This window comes from Rana temporaria, chromosome 4 (assembly GCF_905171775.1).
Source record: "Rana temporaria chromosome 4, aRanTem1.1, whole genome shotgun sequence".
In the NCBI taxonomy this organism is placed as follows: Eukaryota; Metazoa; Chordata; class Amphibia; order Anura; family Ranidae; genus Rana; species Rana temporaria.
In genome coordinates, this window is record NC_053492.1 from 61,088,714 (window position 1) to 61,115,824 (window position 27,111).

Consider the following 27,111-nt stretch of genomic DNA (forward strand, 5'->3'; position numbering starts at 1 on the left):
CCAACCTCATGCCAAGATATTCCAACTGTTTTGAGGGTTGAAATGCTGATTTTTCTCGGTTTAGGATCCAACCGAACCTCTCCAGGTACTGAACCGTGAGGGCTACTGCTTGCTCCAAGCAAGGAGCCGAGTGATCTATGATTAAGAGGTCGTCCAAGTATGCTAGGACCGTGACCCCTTGGATTCTTAGATTGGCTAGAATTGGAGCCAGGACCTTCGTGAATACCCGGGGGGCCGTAGCCAGCCCGAAAGGGAGCGCCACAAATTGGAAGTGACGCTGGGCCACCGTGAAGCGTAAAAATCTTTGATGTGGCTGAAAGATCGGTATATGAAGGTAAGCGTCTTTTATGTCTATAGACGCCAGAAAGTCGTCCTTCTGGAGCGCGGCGGCTGCTGACCGAACGGATTCCATCCGAAAAGACTGGACCTTTAGGTAAACGTTTAGACTCTTTAGGTCCAAAATGGGTCTGACATCGCCGTTGGGTTTTGGTATGACAAAGAGATTGGAGTAGAAACCTAGCCCCTTCTCTTGGGCTGGTACCTCTACTATCACACCCTGGCGAAGCAGACGATCCAATGCCGCTAGCAGCAAGGCCTTTTTTGCTGGATCGTTCGGAACCCTTGATTCCTGGAAATGAGGCGGAGGAAACTTTTGAAACTCTAATCTGTAGCCTGTGGCCACAGATGACTGGACCCATTTGTCGGGGATGTCGGCTTCCCAAACCTCTGCAAAGAGACGAAGCCTTCCCCCCACTCGAGTGAGTGGGGGCGCCCCTTCATAAAGCAGACTTAGGGGCTGGCTTTGTTGGTTTGCGAAACCATGGCTTCTTGCCCCCAGGGGCCTGTCCCTGCGACTTATTGTTAAAGTTGGATCGCGCAGGAGGCCGTCGATACTGCCTGGAATTTGAGGTACTCTGCATAGGGGAAAGCTGCCTTTTAAAGGCGGGCCCCCGGAACCTCTTTTTTACTGGTAGAAGGGTACTTTTGCCACTTGAAATAGTCTGAATGTATTTATTCAGATCTTCCCCGAAGAGTCGCCCTCCATGGAAGGGGAACCCCGCCAGCAGTTTCTTGCATGGTGGTTCGGCCGCCCAGTTCTTTAACCATAAGAGCCTCCTCATATGCACCAAACATAGAGATAGACGAGACGCCTGTTGGATGGAGTCCTTTATAGCATCTACCGCAAAGCACAAAGCTCTGGGAACATCAGATAACTCCTCTGCCTGCTGGGCAGGAATGTCCTTAAGCATCTGCTTTGTCTGGTCCTTTAAAGCCTGACAGACCCCGATAGCAGCCACAGCTGGCTGTACCACTGCTCCTGCCGTAGCAAAGGAGGCTTTCAAAAGTGATTCTAAACGTTTATCCACCGGGTCTTTAAACATTTGTATGTTTTCCACCGGGCACGTTAATGATTTATTTACACAGGAGATGGCTGCGTCCACGGCTGGGAGCGCCCATTTTTTGGCAAATTTCTCCTCCATAGGGTAGATAATAGAAAATCTTTTAGGCGGCAGAAAAATTCTGTCCGGCCGTACCCAATCCTGGAAGATTAACTCCTCTAACAGAGGATGGACCGGAAAAACTGCGTTGCTCAAGGGCGCTTTTAAGGATCCCAAAGAGGAAACCTCCGGAAGCTGAGGCTCTGGTAAGGGCATCTTAAAGGCCGAGCGGACCATGTCTGTCAAATACTGTATCCATAAACTCTCCGCTTGGGAGGCTGAAAATGGTTCCTCTACAGTAGATTCCTCAATGTCTGAACCCTCTAGGTTCTGGTCCAATTGATCCTCCTGATCTTCTAACTCCTCCGGGGAAAGAACCTCATTATCCGAGGATACACCCTTAGGCGAAGGGGATCTAGTCCGCTTCTTGCCTGGCATAGATCTGGCGATCATAGCTGCCAATCTTTCCTCTAGCCCTCCTAGGGAGACGGCTAGCATCTCCTCTGTGATAAACACAGGGTTGGGTGGATCTGGGCCAGCCTCAGCACCAGACCCCCCTACTGGCTCACCCAAGGCACCCACCACTGCTTGGTTGACAGGTGGGGAGAGTACCGGCATAGCTTGACTCGTATCCTCAGAATCCGAGGGGGAACCCTTTGTTTTTTTGACCCCTTTTGCCCCTTTTGATCCCGAGCCTTTGGGAGCCATGGTACAATACCGAGGTACCCCCGTATACAACAACTAACTGTTGTAACCAGGAGATAATATATGTGGTTTAAGGAACAACAGTACTACTGATGACCAAAAACCTAGTGGGGAATCCAGTCAGTGCTTTTTTCTTTTTTTTTTTTTTTTTTTCAAAAGAAAAGTTTTTTTTTTTTTCAATTACTATATATATATATATATATATTTTTTTTAAAGCACACTGTCCCCCACAGAAGAATTTGCTAGTATCCACCTGCTGCCATAAGGATTTTTTAGGCTGGACAAATTTAAGCTAGTTCTGAATTCCAGAACTGCAATACTCGCTTGCGCCACCGGGTGTCACTGTTCTCAGCCGCAGCGCTGCCGCTCTGTGTCCTCCTTGTTCCAGGCTCAGACTGAATGAGCTGTACATCACAGAGGAAGGGACGCCCCTTCCTCCTATGAACCTGACGCCCCGCCCCCCCCTCCGAAATGGCGCGAAATTTTGTTATTTCTCATGCACGCGCCCGCGCGCGCGCCCGCTATCGGGGGGGGGCCATGCTGGAAGACACCAGGAGTCCTGCTATGCAGGATACATGCCACAGCGCAGCTACAGGTAAGCTCTTAAAGCATCTCTTTACCGGACACAGAGCGGGCTAGGGGAAGTCCCCTCCCTTCAGCTGCCTGCGGCCTGACACCCAGCCAGGTAGGAACCTTTGGTAGGTTAAGACCTAAGTTCAGGGAAAGGTATAGGCCCACAGCCCCCTTTACCCACCTAGCGCGCAGTCAGATGGTTACCTGCAAACAGACCAGGGAATCCAATATTTGGGGGGTAAAATATCCAGACCATCCTGTCTTTCTTAGACATAGTGGCCCCAACTGCCAATGCCAGAGCATACACAGGCTAACCTCCCCATAGATCCCTGGAGGGCCCGCTGTCGAACCAAGTCCCGCAGGCCCCCCCTCTTACCTGCTCCATGCCGCAGGACCTTGCACAGCAAGCGGTCCAATCTTCACCCATCTCCGTGGGTAGCGTAGTAGACCTTCAGGCTCTGGGGTCCTGGAAGGAACCCACTGTCCTGGACCTATACAGCACCCTGGCAAACAGGTTACTTTAGGCACTTTAACAAAAAAGGCTCTAAGTCCTGGGCCCAGGGTCCAGCTCTCTAAAGAGAGAAGCGTTATAGGCAAAACCCCCGGCTTGGGGGCCCGGGTACTGTCCACTTTGGCACTGAGGCACTTTGGACAGATCCGGTTAGCCTGCCTTGATCCCAAGGATGTGGAGGCAAAGTTATTCCGTGACCAACACCTAAGACACTGGCGAAAAAACTGAGGTACTCCTCCTATGGGAGGGGGTTATATAGGGAGGGGACTTCCTGTTTGAGATTGCCAGTGTCCATCACCTGAAGGTACTCCATATAACCCACATAGTAATGATTATGCCGCTCTGTGTCCCGTGATGTACGATAAAGAAATTGCGCTTGCAGTAAATGCACTTACGTGTGATTAAAGAGCAAAATTGCACTTGCAGTAAATGCGCTTACTTGCAAATTAACAGGATACGTGCAGTAACACCCAGTACGTTTAGGTGTAAACTACACAGCACACAGGCAGGCAATACAACACGTTAGAGCACTGCAGCTATGCACAATCTCCTGCCTGACAAATACTAAGAGCAGATCTGGCTAAGCTATACAGGGGTAGATTCAGGTAGGGGAGCGCACTGCTACGGCGGCGCAGTGTACCGTTTTTACGCTACGCCTCCGTAAATTACTGGAGCTACGCTTCATTCACGAAGCATTTGCTCTGTAATTTGCGGCGGAATACAGAAAGTCGATACGCCGGCGCTACTTAGCAATTACGCTGCGTATCTATGGATACGCAGGCATAATTGCTTCCTGAATCTACCCCACTGTGTATAAATATATGTACAACTCCTGGGGATGTATATATATTCTCTACACACTGTATTTCAAGCTAAACTGACTACCCTACTCTATCTATCTATCTAAAAAGATAATCTCTCTGTCTCTCTAAGGCCCCGTACACACGACAGAGTTTCTCGGCAGAATTCACCGAGAAACTCGGTCAAAACCCGGATTCTGCCGAGAAACTCTGTCGTCTGTACAGTTTTGGCTCGATGGAGCCGCCGAGGAGCTCAACGAGAAAATTCTATGGGAGAAGGCGGCCCGCCGAGCTCCTCGGCGGCTTCATCCCAAAACTCGGCCGTGTGTACGGGGCCTAACTGTTCTCTGTAACAAGCTGGAACACACTACACGAGGCTGCCCGGAAGGCGGCCTTTTATAATGTGGGGCGTGTGCTAAAGCCATGAGCCATAATTGGCCAAAGCAACCCAGGCTTTGACCAATTATGGCTCCTCGTTTTTTGCGCGCTGTGATTGGCCAAGCATGCGGGACATACAGCATTCTTGGCCAATCATCAGCGCTCAACGCCGCAGTGAATTATGGGCCGTTTTGCGTCACTCGAATTTGGCGCGAACGACCGGTTTTGTTCGAATTTTGACGAACGATCGAACGACCGATGTTCGAGTCGAACATACGTTCGTATCGAACGCGAAGCTCATCCCCATTATAGACCATTCCTAGAGGGTTTCACCTCTGGAGGTTCAGAATGGGATCCCCCATAATGTGTGCCAACCAACTGTTCTACTCACTGATATGTTTCCTGCAAAAAATGGTGTTCCATATTGGAATAATATGTTTTTTTGTTTTTATATTTTACATGCTATAGAGTGATATTGAAACTTCCTACAAGACCTGGGCGCTTTCTCTCAATGTGCCGGGTCTTGCCTTGGGGGAAGGGGGACGTTGCCCATCCTAGTATGGTCGCGCCCCTCTAACCTCTCCTGCGCCGCGGGATCTTGACGCGGGGTGCCTCTTCCCCTTGTGTGATGCGTGACAGCATTGAGACGCGGCCAGCGTTCCTTTTTTTTTTTTTCGGGGGGGGGGGGGGGTGACGGTGACATTGCGTGTCATCACACACGGAGGGCAGCGTTCTGGTTGAGGTACTTTGAATGGACCCCGGTTCTAAGACACACACCTGTGTTGGCTACAATCATCCACAGGCATACATAAATCAGCCTCTCATTCTCCTCAAACCATTCAACGCTGCAGCAGTGGCACGATCCGGTCTGACTTGCCGGTAATTTCTCTTGAACTCTTTCAAATTCCTCTACATAGGACTTTTTGCTCCCTCACCACCATACCCATAGGAGGTTTCAAACACCTTTTAATGAGGTGCAATTTTTGAGGTCTTTCATTTAGCGTATTTATCGGGGTATTGCGCGCTCCGGCGTATAGCGCGCACCCCTAATGTTGACCCTAAAATCCTGTAAAAAAAATGTTTTATTACATTTTACTACTTACAGTTTTGGTGTCTTGCCCATCGTCCATCGGCGGCCTCGTCCGGTCTGGCGTCCGTCTGCGGCCTCGGTGGTGTCCTCCTGGCTTCTCCTACGCTGTCTTCATGTCGAATCCCTGCACCGTGTTTGAATGCCTGTGCCGACATATACCGAGCGCAGTACACTCGGGTATATTCAGCCAGGCTCGGCTTCTCACGCATAAACGTCACAGAGCGTGACTACGAGCGAAGCCGAGCCTGGCCGAATGTACCCGAGTGTACTGCGCTCGGTATATGTCGGCGCAGGCATTCAAACACGGCGTGGGAAGCGCGTATCAGCGTATATCGCGCACCACGATTTTGTCCTGATTTTCAGGGCAAAAAAGTGCGCGGTATACGCTGATAAATACGGTACATTTTCCAGCCTGCCGGCAACAACCTTATGCCAGACACAGTCAGTACACCTTATAGGACAGATGATCAAGCCATATACCTGCAGCATTGGTTTGTTTACAGGTATCCACTCCTTAGGCCTCATTTCCACTGGCGTTTTTACAGCCACGTTTCTGAGCGTTTTTTACAGCTTAAAAACGCCTGTCCATGTTATTCTATGGCTTCATTCCCACATAGGCGTTTTTGAGCTGCAAGTGGCATAGACGTTTTTGAGCTGTAAAAAAAACGCGGGACCAGGGCGTTCTGAAGCTCCAGAGTAGAGCTGTAAAAACGCCAGACGTTAAAAAACGCTCAAAAGCGCTCAAAAACGCGCAAAAACGCTCAAAAACGCGACCGCGGCATTTTTAAAGCTGCAGCTCACAAAAAAAAAATTTTTTTTTTTTTTTACAAAATAAACATGGACAGGCGTTTTTAAGCTGTAAAAAAGCCTAACAACAGTGGCTGTAAAAACGCCAGTGGAAATGAAGCCTTATAGGTAAGCAAGGAAATACCCCATTTTTTTTTCTACTTTTTCACGCCTACTCCAAGTAATTTAATAATTTAATAATAATTTTTTGGCGTGCGGATATAATGTATTAACTTGCATTTTTACTTTGGACACCTGGATCTTTTCCCACTATCCTTGAGATTGACATTTTCCAATCCCTTACCTGTTTACTGCATCTTTCAGGTTCCGCCTGTATTGTGGACCACACATTCATACATACCGTCTGTTGCGTCAATTTAGTTTTTCACCTACAGAAGTATGTTACACATCCTTGCCGCCCCCTGTGCCAGCACCCCTCTAGCCTATATATATCAAGCAGCTTTTTTCTTGTTCCCCTTTTGTAGACTGCATGATTCACCTGAAGATTTGTCTTTCCTCTGTTCAAACAAACTCCTTGAACAGGGACACCCTTTCATGACTGGCAAATTATCTCTCCTTGAAATCAGACATAAGCACACAAATTGGTTAGTACTGATTAGTTATGAGATGCTACATTGTTGTTTAAACTTGTTACTTGCATGCTGTGGTTTGCTGGGGCTTTCCTTCCCTCCCCATGTACTTTAATACTGCACTATGGGCATTGAGAGCATTGGTGAGGGAATTTTTGTGTTTTTATATCTTATGACTACTATTTTTGGTTTCTTATTTTCTTTTCTTGTTTGCATTTTTTTTCTTTCCTTTTGGATATCTTTAGATTATGCTGCCAACACAAGTTGCATCACCCCTCCCCTGAAGAAGAGGCCATACAAAATAAAGAAGCCTCGAAACTTTGGAATATCTGTCTCCACTGTATAGACAGTTTCTCGGGTTTTGCAATCCAAAAAATAATTTGTTGTTGTTTATGTCTTGTTATCATTTCTGATTGAATAACTTTGCCGCCTAACTAGTGTATTTCCCATGTTTTTTCCCCTTGGTCACCTGGATGCTGTCTTTCATGTCAAGTCCCGGCCGTCATTTAATTTAATCAATAAATTTATACTATTTTGATACTTTTTTTACCTATTTGTTGTCACTAAACAAACCCAGTCTTCCAATTCAAAGTCCCGTTGAGGAAAACACACCACTTGTGGTGTACCCAGATAGTTTTAATATAGGGATGTGGAAAGACTGATGTGTTTTTCTTACTAATTTTGGACACCTTACCGTTTCTTTGTGCATTTTATTAACCTTGTTTAGGTTAACCTTTTTTAATTAACCTTTTTTGGGTTAAAATTGTGTGTAGGCTCCAGAGCATTTTTCTCGACGTGAAAAATAGTCGTTAAAAATTTAGAACCTGCTCTATTTTTTTTCTCCTATTTTTTTGCGTTGTCGTTTTTCTCGTCGAGAAAAACTGTCGTGTGTACGCTTTAACGACGGAAAAAAAACACGCATGCTCAGAAGCAAGTTATGGGTTGGGAGCCCTCGTTCTGGTAAAACTAGCGTTCGTAATGGAGATAGCACATTCGTCATCATTCTGAACAGCAGAAAACGATTTGAAAGCACGAAGCCTGAAAGCGCGAATCGTCTCACCAAACTTTTACTAACACGTGGTAACACAAAATCAGCAAAAGCAGCCCAAAGGGTGGTGCCATCTGAATGGAACTTCCCCTTTATAGTGCCATCATACGTGTTTTTGTACGTGTTGTACGTCACCGCGCTTTGCTCAAGTATTTTTTTTCACGATCGTGTGTATGCAAGGCAGGCTTGACAAGAATCACATCGAGAAAAACTTTGTTTTTTCCATGACATTAAATATGGGTATGGGTATTTTATGTGTTTTTTTTGTTTCAGGTTGGTGGCAGGGGTCTCTGGTTCCTGATGATCGGATGGTGGTTGGTATATATATATATAGAAGGATCGAGTCATTTGTCTCTGAGCTGGTGGGATCACGACTGGAGGCCAGGATACTGTGGTAATGGTGGACAGCCGATGAGATAGCAATTTGTTACCTTCTTTCAGGAACCTCAGACGCAGCAGTTAAAGAAAGTTGTTTGGGATAAAATGGTTATGAGAGAGAGAGAGAAGTTCTTTTTATATGTTATCTTTTGGAATTAATAAAGGGGCCTTTGTTGGACATTTAATCCAGAAGGTGTAATTTTTTTCAATATAGTAAGGCCTCATTCACACGAGGCGGAGTCCTCCTGCTCCCGCCAGCTCAGCGGGAGATCAGTCCGCAGATCTCCGCCGAGCCGACGGATGACAAGCTCCTCTCTGCTCACTGAGCGGGGAGGGGCTTGTCAGGCACCGCTGTCTCCTATGGAGCGATCTGATCCGATCCGATCCGCATGGACGGATGGGGACGTGCCCCCTATACGTCTGTTTTTAGCGGATCGGATAGGGTCGGATGTCAGCGGACATGTCTCTGCTGACATCCAACGCTCCATAGGGATGCATGGAGCGGCCGTCCAAGTCCGCCGTTAAAACTGACAGGCGGACCCGAACGGTCCGTCCGTGTGAATGAGGCCTAAGTAAGTTATATAATAGGATATGTGGGTTGGTTTAGGTCAGCAAGCACACTAGCAGTACACCAGTCATGTGTATTCAGCAAAGCCTGTGGGAGGGACAGATGTTCAGAGGGGTGTGGCTTGGGTGCAGACAAGCTGAAGCCATTCTTCTACATACAGTGATTGCATAGCTCCCAACTGTCCCTGATTTCAATGGACTGTCCCTGATTTGGAGCAATGTCCCTCCTGTCCCTCATTCCTCCTCATTTTGGTCTGATCCATATAGTTGTATATAAAATGCACTTTTTATCTATCAAAAAGTGTTTTCCAGTGCTAAACTTTTCATCTGATTGCTAAATGGCTGTATTTGGAAATTCCAAAAGCCACTATAAAGGCATAGTAGTGGTAAAAAAAAAAGCACTTGTGGGTTTTACCAATCTTGTTTTTTTTGTACATTTCTCTTTTAAGGGTGTGTGGCAAGGGGGTGTGTCCTATGCCTGCATACTTTTGCTGATAGGTGTCCCTCATTTCCATCTCAAAAGGTTGGGAGGTGTGCGATTGTGCAGCTCTTCATTATTTTTGATAGTGAATTTCTTTTATGTTTGGCTGATATAGACAGACGTACCTGCATCACGATAGGCTCCACTGTTACATTTGCGGTTGAGACTGTGGATATGATGTTCACCATGAGCTGTAGAGTTTGGGAGGAGCCTTGAATGTTTTTTGTCTCGTTGATGGCTGTGTTACTGATATCTTGAAGTAATCCCTGCAAAGCTTGCTGTACTGCTGGACCTTTAATTGCATCCTATGTTAAAGTGATAGAGAAAAGAAGAAGGTTGCTGAATTAGTATTCTTATACACTTCTTTTTATGCTATATTTTCTTCACATGCTGTACACTTCAATATATTCCAAGTTAAAGTGGAACTTAGTATTAATCCTGTTACACATGATAGGATTTTCCGCAGACAAAGCATAGGACTTTTGTCCGAAGGGCGTTGGCCCTTGAACTTGTCTTGCATACAAACGGCAAAGAATTGTCAGCCAACACAAAACTATGTGGTTTTTCAGTTCTTTAGCACCACCCTTTGGGAAACTTCTGCTAAAGTTGTGTTCTGGTTAGCATTGCTTCTGAGCATGCACGTTTGTACTCTGGAGTTTTGTCCGAAGGACTTCTGTACACACGATCGAATAATCCGACAACACACATTTGTTGGCGGAAAATGTTTATGCCACGTACACACGATCGGTTCATCCGATGAAAACGGACCGATGGATTTTTTTTATCAGATATCCGATGAAGCGGTCTTTCATCAGTCTTGCCAACACACCATCAGTTAAAAATCTGATCGTGTCAGAACGCGGTGATGTAAAACACAACGACGTGCAGAGAAAAATGCGTCGACTTGATTCTGAGCATGTGTGGATTTTTGACTAATGGATTTCCCCACAGACGATCGTTTTTTTTTTCTATCGGTTTTTTAACCATCAGAAAATTTTAAAACAGGTTCTATTTTTTTTCACTGATGGGGGGAAAAAAACGATGGGGCCCACACACGATCCGTTTTGTCCGATGAAAATGGTCCATCGTTATCTCCTTCCTGCCCAGGCCAACTTTCAGTGCTGTCGCACATTGAATGAAAATTGCGGTCATGCAACACAGTACCCAAATTAAATTTTTAGCATTTTGTTCACAGAACTAGGTCTTTCTTTTGGTGGTATTTAATCACCACTGGGTTTTTTATCTTTTGCTAAACAAACAAACAAATCAATACTGAAAATGTTCACATTTTCCTTTTTGTTTTTGATATAAAATAATTGTTCTTCATAAATTTAGGCCAACATGTATTCTGCTACATTTCTTTGGTGACCCAATAACCCAAATCAGTATACACTATTTAGTCTGTAGGAAAGTTATAAAGTCCACAAGCTATGGTATATATCTGAAAATTGATCAATCCTGAAGTCTGATGCCGCGTACACACCATCACTTTATGTGATGAAAAAAAACGACACTTTCTGTGAAGTAAAAAATGACGTTTTTGAAACTTCAATTTTCAAAGACTAAGTTGCCTACACACCATCGTTTTCTCACAATGATCTTGCAAAGTGAGGTTACGTTCCACCACGTTTTACCATTGAAGCTTGCTTCATAAGTAGCTTCTGGGCATGCGTGGATGAAAAAACGTCTTAGAAAACGACGTTTTTTGCTACACACGGTCAATTTCTGTGAAGTAAAAAGTGCACTTTTGAAAAACGACACATAAAATTGAAGCATGCTTCAATTTTTTTTTGTCGTTTTTTACAAGACATAAAACGACGTTTTCCCCCACACACAGTCAATTAAAGTGACGTTTTTAAAAACGTCATTTTTTTTCATCACATAAAGTGATGGTGTGTACGCGGCATGACACTTACAGCCTATCTCATTTCTTGAGGCCCAAAAATGTCAGGACTTTTTAAAGTTGTAATTTTTTTGTCAGAAATTTGGGAAAATTAAGAAATGAAAAAAAGACTGCTGACAGTACGAAAATAAATAATAATTATGAATGAATGAATGAAAAACTTATAAAGCGCGGCGCATGCGAACTGAATCGCTTCTGGGCGCTAGTTGTTCGTGTCTCATGACATCAAAAGAGCAGAGTTTTGATCTGTCTTCTGAAAGTCAGGTGGTTTTCCTCCAACCAAATGCTGGTTGGTAAAGCGTTCCATAGTCTAGGACCCTGAAAAGCAAACCTTCTTTCTCCTTTGGACTTGTATTTGGTTTTTGGTACCCTGACCAGATTTTGGTCGCTGGATCGAAGAACGCGATTCGAATTGTGAGGTTCTATCTTGTCGCAAAGATATTTCGGAGCCTTCCCATGGATGCACTTATGTGTCAGGCAGAGTGCTTTAAATGCAATTCTGTCTTTTACTGGCAGCCAGTGAAGGGTTCTCAACGAAGGTGAGATTGATTCCCATTTTTTTTTCCCAGTCACCAGTCTGGCGGCCGTATTCTGAACGACTTGCAGACGGGAGATTTGGTACTTTGGGAGTCCGAGGTACAGGGCGTTAGCATAGTCCAGTCTGGAATTCACGATTGTTCCCACCACGACTGCTACGTCTTCTTTGGGGATAAATGGAATAAGTCTGCGTAGTAGGCGCAACAGATGGTGCGCTCCGCTGACTACTGACCCTATTTGTGCGTCCATTGTCATGAAGGTGTCGAAGATGACCCCGAGACTTTTGACTTTGGAGCTAGGGGTGATGATTTGGCCCAGAATGGGCGGCGGTGTCCAGGTTGTTGCCAGTTGACTCTTTCGGCTGGCGTGAAACATAAGAAGTTCTGTTTTGGAACTGTTGAGTTTAAGATAACTCTTAGTCATCCAGTTTTCTATCAAATAGAGACATTTCTCTAAACTGGGATGATGATCCTTTTTGTTGCAGATGCGAAAATACAGTTGCGTATCGTCTGCATAAGAGTGATAGAGTAGTTCTTGGCTACTGATAATATCAAAGAGAGGGCAAAGATAGATGTTGAAAAGCACCGGTGACAGGGGGGATCCTTGGGGGACTCCACATGACACCGTGCGCTTTTCCGACGTGAAGGAACCCAATTTAACTGTTTGTGATCGGTTTTCAAGAAAGGAAGAAAACCATGGTAAATCACCTTCTGCGACTTCTGCTACCTTGGCTAGTCGCATCAGTAACAGTTTGTGGTCTACCGTGTCAAAGGCTGCGCTTAGGTCCAGCAGAACCAGGAGACAAGATTCTCCTTCGTCTGCGGCCTCGAGGGCATCGTCCCATATTTTGAGTAAGGCCGTTTCTGTCCCGTGTCCGGGACGGAAGCCTGATTGTAATGGATCCAGTAGATTGTGGGTATCTAGATGCTGTTGCAGCTGTTGTACCACTACTTTCTCCATTATCTTGGAGAGAACATTTAGGCCTGTTATGGGACGGCGGTGAGTTGGGTCCTTGGGATCCAGGTTAGGTTTTTTCAAGATGGGCTGGATTGTGCCCTCTTTCAACAGGGATGGCACTGTGCCTTCCTTAAATGACTGGTTTATAAGCTGTGTGATGGGTGGTGCCAGGATGTCGGCACATTCCTTCAGCAGTTTGGTGGGGATGATATCATTGGGCGATGTGCTGTTCCGCAAAGCACCAATGATATTTTTTGTGGTATCTATGGAGATCGGTTCCAGAGTGAACTTTGTTGATTGTAGAGCGTTTCTGTGGGTGTATTGTGGTTGATTGACGGTGGGGTTGAGGGGGGTATTGTTTTGCATGATGCTTTCCCGGATTCTTTCAATTTTGTTGATGAAGAAATCCGATAGTTCATTACAGAACTCTTGGGTGTCTGAGTTGGGGACTTCAAGACATCCTGGATTCATGGTCTGGGTGACCATCTTGAAGAGTTCGCGGGGGCGGTTTAGGGCGCTGTTAATCGCCATAGAAAAATGATGTTTCTTGGCTTTGAAGATTTCTTTATGATATCGTGTTGTTATTGCCTTGTAGATGATGAGGTTATCCTCTGCAGGGCTTCTTTTCCAGGCGGCTTCCGCCCTTCTGCGCTCTTGCTTCAGAAGCGACAGCTGGTTGTTGAACCAGCCGGACTTTCTTTTTCGGATGCAGGCTTTGCGTTTCGGTGCTACTAAATCGGCTGACTGTAGCAGGGCTGCGTTTATGGCATCCAGTGTATCTGCGGCCGTTTGATGTGGATGGTTTGATTCTGTTTCCCAAGGTAGATTTGAAGAGTTCCGTATGGAGCTTCTTCTGAGATCTAGCCAAGTGTATTGTCACCGGCTTGGGTGCTTTTATCACTAGGGGAATTTTGGAGATTATGAAATTAATTGCATGGTGGTCTGTCCATGGCAATGGTTCATTTTCTAAAATGCTTATTTTCAGATTTCAGATTTTGTCTGAAAATTAGGTCAAGTGTGTGACCTGAAGCATGTGTTGGCCCGCATATAAGTTGCTGTAGCCCTAATCCCTCCAGGTGATCGATGCAGGCGTCCGTAATGGGATCCTGTGCGGAGTTGGCCCACAGATTAAAGTCCCCGAGCAGCAAAAGGTGTTTGCTGTTAAGGGTATAAGTGGATATAAACTCCGTTAATGATGGCAAAAACTGCGATTTTGGCCCAGGTGGCCTATAGCAGAGGAGAATGTGAACAGTCTCCTGGGGGGAAGTTTGAAGTTGAAGAGTAAGGGTTTCCATGAATGGAAGAGGATTTTGAAGGGCTGGCTTAGTGATTGTAATGTGATTCTTGTGGATCACCGCCAGGCCTCCTCCTCTTTGCCCTATTCTGTTTTCCGTTATAATGCGATAGTTTTCTGGCACCAATTCTCAGAGAATGGTGTTGCAGTCGTCTGAGAGCCAGCTTTCTGTAATAAAGAGGCAGTCTAGATCGTTTTGTAGTAAGAAATCGTGGATTTCTAATCGGTGTTTTACTGCCGATCTTGTGTTGATCAAAGCACATGATATGTGCTTGAGCTGGGTTAAATAGTTAAAATTTTTGATGGTCGATCGAATCTCAAAAGTTGCTCTATTTTTAAGGCCTTTTTGATGATGGCTGGTAATGCTGTTGCGAATTGTCTCAGACCCCAAATAGAGTCCGCAGAGTATCGCAGATTAGCCATTGTCGCCAGTCACATTGTCGTCAGTCTTTCCTAATTGCGGCAGCCGCGAATGAGGCCTGGTCTGGCGCAGATGCGGGAAGAGCCGCGAGACGCCGGACGTGATGGGTGGAAGACTGTCCAAGTGAGCCGTCACTCGTTGAGTCTTCTCTCCCCGATTGGTCCAGAGGAAGGCGAAAAACCCCAGGCGTGCTGTGCCAATCTGCAGTGATCGGGGGGAAAAATTCCTTCCTGACCCCTTAACGGCGATCGGTGCAACCCTGGATCAATTGGCTAGGGGGGTGTGGGGGGGGGTCTTAGTCCTGTTTTTTTGTGCGGTGTCTGCAGCAGCCGAGAGCTGGGAGGACCCTGCCTGGCTGCACTATCCCTGGGGAGAGCCGACTCATTTGAGAGCGTCCTGCTCTCACTATCCCTGGGGTGAGCAGACTAAGATGAGAGCGTCTGCTGCACCGCTGAATCTATATAGCAAGAGTTCCAACTTTATTAGCTGCAAGCTTGTTCTGGATCAGTGATTGAAAGAAAATAATGAAGACTCCAGTCTTACCTCCTGTTTCAAACTCCTGGTTTTTAACTCAGGCACTTTTGATCAAAGAATGCACTTCTGGTCAGAGAGTCCACATGTGAAGCCACCATCAACTGGGAGCCAGCTTCTCTGGGAGCTTGTACAGCCACTTTATATTCACCTGTGAAGACCTGTGAACAAACACACACCTGTGAACAATTAAACCCTCCCCTTAATTAGCAGAAAGGAAAAAGAAAAAAAAAGCTGTTTAAAAAGTGTCAGAGAAAAAGAGGGGAAAAAAAATCTGCAAGCAGAAGCAGATGATAGCCAACTCCTGGTTTTTAACTCAGACACTTTTGATCAAAGAATGCACTTCTGGTCAGAGTGTCCACATGTGAAGCCACTATCAACTGTTTTTAAAATGTTTTTATTAAATGTTTTTATTTTTTATTTATATAAACACATACTGAGCAAAATTATAAACGCAACACTTTTGTGTTTGCCCCTATTTATCATGAGCTGAATGCAAAGATCTATGACTTTTTCTATGTACCGTATTTGCCAGCGTATAAGACGACTGGGCGTATAAGACGACCCCCTAATTTTCCAGCTAAAATGTTGGTTTTGGGATATACTCACCATATAAGACGACCCCCTTCCTACTAGTCATGCCTCGCCTCACCTCACTGTGCCATTACATGCCAGACTGTGCACCATTACATGCCAGACTGTGCACCATTACATGCCTCACTGTGCCCAATTACATACACCACTATGCCTCACTGTGTGCCACAACATGCCTGACTGTGCCCAATTACATGCCTCAGTGTGTCACTGCTTACCTTATCCGTGACATGCAGACCGCGGCCGTCCATTTTTCAAAAGCTGCGCCTCCTCTTTCTGCTGTTTCGTGATAGGCGGAACACTCAGCTTCCCAGGAGACACTCTGTCTGTCTCGGACTAGAGGGCATCCGTGATAGGTGGAACACTAAACAGTGTCTCCTGGGAAGCTGAGTTTTTTCCGCCTATCACGGAACAGCAGAAAGAGGAGGCGCGGCTTTTGAAAAATGGACGGCCGCGGTCTGCATGTCACGGATAAGGTAAGCAGTGACACACTGAGGCATGTAATTGGGCACAGTCAGGCATGTTGTGGCACACAGTGAGGCATAGTGGTGTATGTAATTGGGCACAGTGAGGCATGTAATGGTGCACAGTCTGGCATGTAATGGTGCACAGTCTGGCATGTAATGGCACAGTGAGGTGAGGCGAGGCATGACTAGTAGGAAGGGGGTCGTCTTATATGGTGAGTATATCCCAAAACCAACATTTTAGCTGGAAAATTAGGGGGTCGTCTTATACGCCCAGTCGTCTTATACGCTGGCAAATACGGTACATAGAAAAAGTCATAGATCTTTGCATTCAGCTCATGATAAATAGGGGCAAACACAAAAGTGTTGCGTTTATAATTTTGCTCAGTATGTGCATGTCACGGATAAGGTAAGCATATTAGGTTACCGGCGTATAAGACGACCCCCGACTTTGAAGAAGAATTTTTAGGGGTTAAAAAGTCATCTTATACGCCGGAAAATACGGTACACAAAAGGCCTATTTATCTAAAATATTGTTCACAAAGCTGTCTAATGCCCGGTACATACGATCCGATTATCGGACAAATGATCGTCCATTTTTCTTTTTTTTGCATGCTAATCTCATGTCGAATCTGATGGGTTTTCTAAAGTCACGAAAATTCTCGTTTGACAGAATAAAGATTTGGAAGTGATGTCATGCGTTGTATTGCATTATCGAACGACAGCTGTACTGATTAAACGAAAGTCGTACGATCTGGCATTGTACGAAAAAAAATTCTGTGCATGTCCGATAGAATAATATCGGATGAACTGTCCTGATCGGCTCTCGAAAGCTCTGTATTACCAATCTGATTATCGTACGATCGATTAGAAAGTGTCATTTTTGTCCGATTTTCGGATCATGTGTACCGGGCTTAAATCTGTGTTGGTGAGCACTTCTCCTTTGCCAAGATAATCCATCCACCTCACAGGTGTGGCATATCAAGATGCTGATTAGAGAGCATGATTATTACACAGGTGGGCCTTAGGCTGGCCACAATAAAAGGCCACTCTAAAATGTGCAGTTTTACTGTATTGGGGGGTCCGATAAACAGTCAGTATCTGGTGTGACCACCATTTGACTCACGCAGTAGAGTTGATCAGGTTGTTGATTGTGGCCTGTGGAATGTTGGCTAATTTCTCTTCAATGTCTGTGCGAAGTTCCTGGATTTTGGCAGGAACTGGAACACGCTGTCCTATACGCCGATCCAGAGCATCCCAAACATGCTCAATGGGTGACATGTCCGGTGAGTATGCTGGCCATGAAAGAACTGGGATGTTTTCAGCTTCCAGGAATTGTGTAAAGATCCTTGCAACATGGAGCCATGCATTATCGTGCTGCAACATGAGGTGATGGTCGTGGATGAATGGCACAACAATGGGCCTCAGGATCTTGTCACGGTATCTCTGTGAATTCAAAATGCCATCAATAAAATGCACCTGTGTTTGTTGTCCATAATATAAGCCTGCCCATACCATAACCCCACCGCCACCATGGGCCACTAAATCCACATGGTTGACATCCACAAACCGCTCACCCACACTACGCCATACACCATGTACAGTAAAAACCGGGATTCATCCGTGAAGAAAAAATGCCAGACGCCATCGAATGTGAGCATTTGCCCTCTCATGTCAGTTCCGACGACAAAGAGCAGTCGGGTCGAGACCCAGATGAGGACGACGAGCATGCAGATGAGCTTCCCTGAGATGGTTTATGACAGTTTGTGCAGAAATTCTTTGGTTATGCAAACCGATTGTTGCAGCAGCTGTCTGGGTGGCTGGTCTCAGACGATCTTGGAGGTGAAGATGCTAAATGTGGAGGTCCTGGGCTGGTGTGGTTACACATGATCTGTGGTTGTAAGGCCGGTTGGATTTACTGCCAAATTCTCTGAAATGCCTTTGAAGATGGCTTATGGTAGAGAAATTAACATAAAATTCAAGGGCAACAGCTCTGGTAAACATTCCTCCAGTCAGCATGCCAATTGCATACACCCTCAAAACTTGCGACATCTGTGGCATTGTGCTGTGTGATAAAACTGCACATTTTAGAGTGGTCTTTTATTATGAACAGCCTAAGGCATACCTGTGCAATAATCATGCTGTCTAACCAGCATCTTGATATGCCACACCTGTGAGGTGGATGGATTATCTCGGCAAATGCGAAGTGCTCACTAAGCCCTGGTTCACACTGGTGTGATTTGACATGTCAAATTGGCATATTTTCCAGCAATTGCCGGCAATGGCACCGTCCTAATCGGTGCGACGCAGCATCTGCAGCGCTGCACCGATTTCAAAAAGTAATTTCTGTACTACTTTTTACGATTTCGGGCAGCGATTTACATTGACATCTGTGCAGAAACCTGACAGGACTGACTGACTTACAGGCGAGAGTGAAATCGTGCGGCTTCAACTAAACTCGCACGGCTTCACTCCAGCAGCCCTGTGTGAACCTGGAGTAACACAGATTTAGACAGATTTGTGTACATAGAAAAAGTCATAGGCCCAGATTCTCAAAGGCGTTACGACGGCGCAACACCATTTGCGCCGTCGTAACTCCTCATCTGGCCCCGGGGCCCAGATTCTCAAACGCGTTACGACGGTGCAACACCATTTGCGCCGTCGTAACTCCTCATCTGGCCCCGGGTATCTATGCGACTGATTCTTAGAATCAGTTACGCATAGATACCCATTAGATCTGACAGGCGTAAGGCTGTTACGCTGTCAGATCTTAAAAGCAATTTTTTTCCCGCCGCTAGGTGTCGCATCGTCGTTTTCCCCGTCGTCTATGCAAATGAGGTAATTACGCGAGATTCCCTAACATACGCACGGTCGACGCTGAGAATTTACGTCGTTTCCGTAGCGTACGCGACGCGTAAGGTTGCCCCTGCTATTAGGAGGGGCAACCAATGTTAAGTATGGCCGTCGTTCCCGCGTCGAATTTAAAAAAAATTACTTAATTTGCGTAAGACGTCCGTGAATGGCGCTGGACGCCATTTACGTAAACGTCTAAGCAAATGACGTTGGGGCGACGTCATTTAGCGCAATGCACGTCGGGTAATTTACCCGACGGAGCATGCGCAGTACACTCGGCGCGGGAGCGCGCCTAATTTAAATGGTGCCCGCCCCATTTGAATTGGGCGGGCTTGCGCCAAGCAATTTAACGATACACCGCCGCAAGTTTACAGGTAAGTGTTCTGAGAATCAGGCTGTAAACCTGTAAACCTGCGGCGGTGTAACGTTAATCATACGTTACGCTGCCCAGGAGCAACGTAAATGTATGAGAATCTGGGCCATAGATCTTTGCGCTCAGCTCATGGTAAATAGGGGCAAACAAAAGTGTTGCATTTATAATTTTGCTCAGTATATATTGTACAGGACGCCAAGGTTGGGTCCTGGACGGGTGCTACATAGCACCAGTTTTTGGGTTGTGGTCCCTTTAAGGGAGTTTTGATAGTGTTCAGGGGGTCACCCAGAATGGGTGAGGAATTCCCGGAAATATAATTAATCCAGAGAAGACTGGCCTCACAGTCCTCTCTGTCTTGATAGATAGTCATTTGGGGGCCTGGAATTTCGGAGGCTCTAAAGTGATATTCGGGTGGGAAAGAGCCCCCACCCCTGACCACTGGGAGTCAGCACACAGGGGGTTAAAGGCCTCCAGGGAACAGCTCATAAGACAGGAAGTGGCGCTAGAGGTGTGGTGAGGAGGAGTATGGGATTGCACCTGTCGTGATGAGCTGTGTGTTTGTTGAAAGTGGCTAAAGATTCAGCAAGGACTCTTGAAGTTCTGGGGTGAAGACCCGTCTACAAAAACTGTATGTGCCTTTTCTTTCATTTGTTTTGTGCTAAAGACAAGCAGACTTTGTTTTATATTTTTCCTGTGTGCTGAATGAAGCTTTATTTTTGGTTTATTTATAAATAAAAGCCTTTTTTTTGTTTCAAGTTCAAACGGTTTATGCACTTGGTCCCGTGGAGCTATAATCCCCAAAACTTTACAACTGGTGTCTTGGATGCTGGCAAAGTGCATTTGCAGCCGCAAAAAAAAAACATTTAAAACTAAAAACTGACATTTAAAGAGACAGTGTGCTTATGGCATGTCTTGGGTGAAGTCAGCTCAGACATTGCAAGCAGCAGGCAAAGGCATGGAGGAGGTCATCAAGGCTTTGGCACAAGCCACTGTGACCCAGCAGCAAGCTTCAGCAGAGGCAAACCGTCGCCATGAGGAAGCGAGGGCTCAGCAGCAGCAGGCCCTGGCACAGGCTTTGGCTGCACAGCAGGAAAGCACACGGCTGCTAGCTGCCCAGTTTATGGCCCAGCAGGAGTCCACTCAAGCACAGATGGCTGTCTTGCAGGAGGCAGTACAGCAGCTGGCTCAGGGACAAGAGCAAGCAGTTGTTGCCGCTGGCAACCAAGTGTCCATGAGAGCCAGACATTTCTTACAAAAATGAATGCCCAGCGATGATATAGAGGCCTATAGAGAGGGGTGGCCCTGTGAACAATGGGCTGGCATTATCTCCCCTTTCCTCACCGGTGACCCACAAAGGGCCTATTTTGACCTCCCAACTGAGCACATCAGTGACTATGAGCAGCTGAAGGCAGAGATCCTGGCCCGCCTGGGAGTGACCACAGTCGTCTGGGTTCAGAGGGTGCATTGCTGGCGGTACAAACCTGACCGATGACCCAGGTCCCAAATGCACAAACTGGTACAGCTGGTCAAAAAGTGGCTGCAGCCAGAAAATTTGTCGGGCCCACAAATGGTGGAACGGGTGGTGATGGACTGGTACCTGCAGTCCCTGATAGAGGACCTACAGCGCTGGGTAAGCCATGGAGACCCTGCAACCACTAACCAGCTGATTGAGTTGGTCGAAAGGTACACCGTGGTAGAGGACCTGCTTGGGCCTGCCAAGCATCAGGAACTCACACCAAGGGCAACCAGACCGGCCACAGCACCTAGGAGAGAAGCCCTGCCAGACATTGGAGCCCGAAAACCTACATCATCTTCCACAGAACCACGAAGGTTGGTTACTTTCACCATACACCCCTAGACGACGGAGGAGACACGAGGTAACATGCCACCCAAAACAAACCAGCAGCTCCTTCGGGGGTAGTGCTACATTATTATATAAAAATAGCTCAAGCTCTGTCGGAAAGCGTCTGTGAACAGCAATTTTGAAGTCTTGCCACAGATTCTCAATTGGAGTTGGACTTTGATTGGGCCATGAATATACTTTGATCTAAACCATTCCATTATAGCTTTGACTGTATGTTTAGGGTCCTGCTGGAAGGTGAACTTTTGTCTCCGTCTCAAGTCTTCTGCACACTCTAACAGGTTTTCTTCTAAGTGTAGCGCCCCCTTGCTTTCAGCATGGGCGCTACGCTAAAGTTAATGGGGAATGGGAGAGTTACCTTGCTCCCATTCATAATTCATTTGAAATTTAGGACCTCTGTCATTCCAGAAATGTCCACTGGGTCAGTCTGCGGTCCAGGGATGTGGTGTCATCCCTGGCCGGCAGTTGGCGCCAGAGGGGTTCTGGCTGGGTAAGTTTCTCCAGCAGCCAATCAGAGGAGTTTTCCCTTGCGGGGCATGCTGGGGAGGAGTATATCTGTGACAGGTGTCATGTGTTCTAAAATCTTCGCGGGGTCCCTGTTCCAGGTGCGGCATCCACCTTCAGGGTGCGCGCACCCATGGACCCCGCCGGCGTGGCCCGCCTGGCCAAAGCTGCAGTTCGCCTCGAGCCTCATCCGGAGGAAAAGGGGGACCCCGGTGTCTTGCTGGGTTCCCCGAACTATTGAGAAAATCCCAAGCTGGGATCGGGTGAGCGGACCACTGACAGGTATGCTTGCTGTCGTCCGGGGGCCTATATAGAGAAGTCTACTGGGAGGATTCACTCTCTTTATCAAATCCCTTTACTGAAATTGGCCTGTGGCAGAGGCTCTAGAGCCGGGTCTGTGAGAGGGGCCTGTTCCTCCCAGGGAACTAAGTGATGCTTCGGCTGCCGCTAAAAATAGCGGCGCTATACCGCCGGGAATCGGCTGCTAGCGGTGCAATATTAACCCCCCGCTAGCGGGCGATAAAGGGTTAATACCGCCCGCAATGCGCCTCTGCAGAGCTATGAAGAAGCACTAAGGCATAGTGCGAAACGTCAGCTTTTCTTTTGTTGTGCTGTTTTTTGCTGTGGCATGTATTTTGTGATTTTTAATTAAAGGAGGAGTTTTTTTGGAGTGCGGCTGTCCCAGCTTTTTTTCTTCATCCTAACCTGCATTTTGATTGCACTGCCTGCACCCTTGGCTCGGACCACAGGAATCAGATTACCTGGTTCTCTTTGAGCGGTTACCCACTCTCTCATTGCATTGCGGGCGGTATTGCCGCGGTTTCCCATTGTTTTAAATGGGAAGGAGTAGTGAAGGAGCGGTAGACACGCCGCTCCTCTCACCGCTCCAAAGATGCTGCTGACAGGAGATTTTTTCTCTTCTGCCAGCGCATCGCCTCAGTGTGAAAGCCCTCGGGCTTTCACATTGAGTAGGCAGTGAAGGAGTTTTTCAGGCGGTATAGCAGCGCTATTTTTAGCGCTGTACCGCCTGAAAAACTCCTCAGTGTGAAAGGGGTCTAAAGCTCCAGTCTCCTCCACCACAACGCTTATTTGTAGTCTCTCTCTCTCTTTCAGCACATTGTAGGCCCAACTCTAACACTGTCAAGCCTTTGATGTCACAATGTAGAGTATAAGATTTCCTATCATCTGTGCCCAGTCTTGCCACACAAAGTTAATCCAGCGCTGAGCAATCCTCTTTTAATGTTCAGTGAAAATTAACAGAATTCCAGATACAAACTTGCCAAATTATGAAGTCCGTTTCTCTGTTCTTGCTTTGTGTTACAGGTTATTTACATATCTAGCTTGGACATGTTTATCATATGTTATGTTATATTTATCATAATATGAGGTGATCCAAAGTTCATTGTATATTACCAGGATGTGTTATGTGGGGGAGGGGTGGATTTCTCACTTTTTATACTGTGAATCACCTCATATTATGATTAACATAACATATGATAAACACGTCCAAGCTAGATATGTAAATAACCTGTCACTCAAAGCAAGGAGACAGAAACTGACTTTTTATTTAGGCAGGTTTTTATCTGTAATTCTGTTAATTTTCACTGAACATTAAAACAAGATTGCTCAGCGCTGGATTAAAGTGGTTGTAAACCCCACTTTATGACTTTTACCTACAGGTAAGCCTATAATAAGGCTTACCTGTAGGTATAAAGAATATCTCCTAAACCTGCATGGTTTAGGAGATATTCCCCTCGCAATGCGCCGCTGACTGCAGCGGCGCAAGGACCGGCAGCCGATGGACCTTGCCGAATTTAAATCTCCCGCGCGGGAGTGACGTCATCGCCGCTCCAGCCAATCACAGCGCTGGAGCGGCGATACCCGGAAGACACGCCGGAGCAAGATGATTTCTCGCTCGGCGTGAACCAGGTAAGTTTTACACACCTCGTTCCGAGGTAAGTATTTCATAATGAGCTAATATGCGGTGCATATTAGCTCATTATGACTTTTGATTTGCAGGAGAAAAAAATAAATACATTTTGATGCGGGTTTACAACCGCGTTAACTCTGTGTGGCAAGACTGGGCACAGATGATAGGAAATCTTATACTCTAATTGTAAAGGATCATTTATTTTTTTAAATAAAAAACATGTCATACCTACCTCCCACTGTGCAGCTCATTTTGCAGAGTGGTCCCGAACATCCTTTTCTGGATTTTATTGACAGCAGCGGGAGCCAATGAATAAATCCATCCAATTCAAGAGCCGGGACCCCGTGAAGAGAAGGATGACATGTCCCCACCAAGGAGATGAAGGGGCTCAGGTAAGTAAAATGGGGGGCTGGGGTGCCGGTGACTTCCAGGTATTTTTTCACCTTGCATAGGATGCATTAAGGTGAAAAACACAAGCCTTTACAATCCCTGTAAGAACACCTACCCCCTGCCAATCCTAGTTGGGGATTGATCAGGGCTCCTTAACACACCCCAGACAGCCCTACCTCTCTTCCCCTCCTCTGTTTCCAGAATCTTCTGAGAGCCAAAAGGAGGTAACCAAGAAATGACACTGCCTGTGAGTCACCAGCCTACTCTAGACCACTCCCAGCCCCACAGACCAAAACAAACAGGCCTAGCTTTAAGCTAGGCCTACCTATATTTACCTGCACTGGCCAAAAATCTAAATCTAGCACCTACCTAAGGTAGAGGGTGCTACACAGAGAATGGTCAAAGAGAAAATATCCAGTGATTGGCTGTTGTGAGGAGGAAAATGCCTTGCTGATGTCAGAGGAGAATGGGCAGACTAGTTGGAGATGATAGAAAGGCAACAGTAAAGCTCCCATACATTATATAATTTTCTAATTCAATTTTCTTTAGATTTACCTTCAACTATGTAGTGCAAGGGCGTTCCTAATTGCATAAAAATTTAAAGTGTTTAGGTTTGACCTCAAATTGAGATCCAGAATCTCGTCAGGAAAAACTATGTTTTTTTCCTGACGAGATTCTGGCCCGTGTGTACAAGGCCTCAGGGTATGGTGGCTGTTTTTACTTCCTGTGAAGATTCTACCCAGACTTCTCCGGTATACTAACAGCTTCCTGGGCATACAGTAAATCAGATAAACAGAACTGAAGCAATACCAAAAAAAAAGGACGCTAGATGGCACCTGTACTCCACATATGATTGTCTTATGTAAATTACAAATCTTAAATGTAATTTTCACAACACGGATAATCAGAATATAAGTCTTGTGGAAAGAACACTCCCCGCCTGACGTCAAGTGATGTCACTAACATAGTCCTCCGTAGAAAGCAACAGAACACGTTCGGTCACTGGTCTTAAAAATACTTTAGCCTCATTCTGTTGGAAGATCTTGACCTCAACCTTACAGACACAATTACCCTTGCTTGGAAGTACTTTGGTGACCATACCTAAAGGCCACATATTCCTTAGTGTCTTTCAATCTTTCATGAGCACAACATCACCAGGTTTAAGGTTAGGTTTTTCAGTGTGCCACTTTCTCCTTACTTGTATAGTAGATAGATATTGTTCCCTCCACTGGCTCCAGAAGGTATTGGCAAGGGTTTGTACTTGTCTCCATTGACGTTTGTAAAAGTCCTTCTCACAAAACTCTCCAGCTGGAGCACCAGCAAGACTAGTCTTTTGCGTGAGTAACATGGCAGGTGTGAGGACCACTGGATTTTCAGAGTCACTTGAAATTGATGTCAAAGGTCTGGGGTTAATGATAGCTGTAACCTCTGCCATAAATGTCATTAACATTCGTGAGTAAGCCTTGCAGTTCCTACTTGCAGGAAGATAGAGTCAAGAATTCTGTGGGCTATGCCTATCATTCTCTCCCAAACACCTCCCATGTGAGAAGAGTGAGGTGGGTTGAAGATCCACGTGCAGTTTTGTTTATTCAAGTATCTTTCTACACTGAGAACGTTCCAAGTTGGAAGGAATTTGAAGTTATTTTACTGCTCCTACAAAGTTAGACCCTCTGTCAGAGCGAATGAGTTTTACTGGGCCTCTGATTGCAATGAAACGTCTAAGAGCATTAATGAAACTTGAAGTGTCCATTGACTCAGCTTTTTGAATTTCTAGGTTTGTGTCTGTTGCAATTAGTTCAGCTAGCTCTGTAGAGAATACAGCAGCACAAAGTTCCAGCCTGGGTATGGTGTGTGTTCGGGAAGTGGTGCAGGTTTTGCTTTCCCCATTACAAACCCTATGTGGCATTGTCCTTTAGTGTCTATGATTTTCAGGTAAGCTACAGCAGCAATTGCTTTAACAGAAGCATCCGAAAACACACAAAGTCTTTGCATCTGAACGTCTGCAGATGACAGAGGAGCATATGGGTGTGGAATTTTAAGGTTGGATAGAGCTGTTAGTGAGTCCTTCCACTCCAGCCATAAGTTCTTCCTGTCTGTGGGGAGAGGATGGTCCCAATCTAACGACTCACAGGTTAAAGGGTCACTAAAGGAAAAAAAATGTTTTGCTGAAATGACTGTTTACAGGGTAAAGAGACATAAAAGTTAACCGATTCCTTTTAAAAATGATTAAAAATAGATAAAAATCAATCATATAATGTGCCTCTAGTTTCACTTTCGTTTTTAAACTGGTTTCATGTTTCTGTGAAGTAGAGAGAGACACAGAACAAAAACAAACAAATCCAGGGCAGTGTTTTGTTTTTAAAATTAATCTGATTGGTTCTGAGGGGTTTTAGACACACAGCTTGGACCACAGTGAAAAGCTGCCATGAGATTTTTCATAAGGAGCCAGACAAGCAGGAAGTGTGGAGATCAGAGAGCAACTTCAAAGCAAAAACAAACAATGAGGATATGAAACCAGTACTGCAGTAAGGTAAAGGAAGCTATTTAGCTAAAAAAAAATTCCTTTAGTGATCCTTTAAGTCTCCAAGTAGTGCCTTACCCTGGATGGTGACAGGTGCTGCAAAGCCTAAAGGATCATACAGGCTGTTTATGGTAGACAGGACACCTCTATGGGTAAAGGGTTTTTCTTCTGTGTTTACTTGGAAAGTAAAGTTGCCAGATCTTAAGTCCCAAAGCAAACCAAGGCTGCATTGCATGGGAAGTGAGTCTGTGCCTAGATATATGTCCTTTAACTCGTTAGAATGATCTTGGACAGGAAAAGCTTCTAAAACGTCTCTACTGTTGGAGGCAATCTTGTGGAGTCTTACGTTGGAACAAGCAAGCATTGCCTGAGTTCTTTTGAGGAGACTGATTGCGGCTTCATTTGTGGGTAGTGGGTAGTGATTTCAAGCAATGGTCTACATAGAAATCCTTGTCCACAAATTGTCTGACATCTGACCTATACTCTGACTCTCCCACTCTAGCAGAGTGTCTGAGGTCATATATAGGAACTGCAGGGGAAGGTCTGTTGCCAAATATGTGCACACTCATGCGGTATTTTGTGATGTCTCCAGAGGGGTTGTTGTCCCTGAACCAGAGAAACCTCAGAAAGTT

The 27,111-nt window shown here is 45.9% G+C and overlaps 1 protein-coding gene across 1 annotated transcript in view; it reads right to left on the reverse strand.

The window, feature by feature from the left end:
- Positions 1–27,111, reverse strand: part of LOC120936253 (adhesion G protein-coupled receptor F4-like) — a 330,798-nt gene that overhangs the window by 68,447 nt on the left and 235,240 nt on the right. The window contains exon 12 of the mRNA XM_040348471.1: positions 9,472–9,651. Coding sequence (XP_040204405.1) covers positions 9,472–9,651 — 180 coding nt within the window. The remainder of the gene's footprint in view (positions 1–9,471; positions 9,652–27,111) is intronic.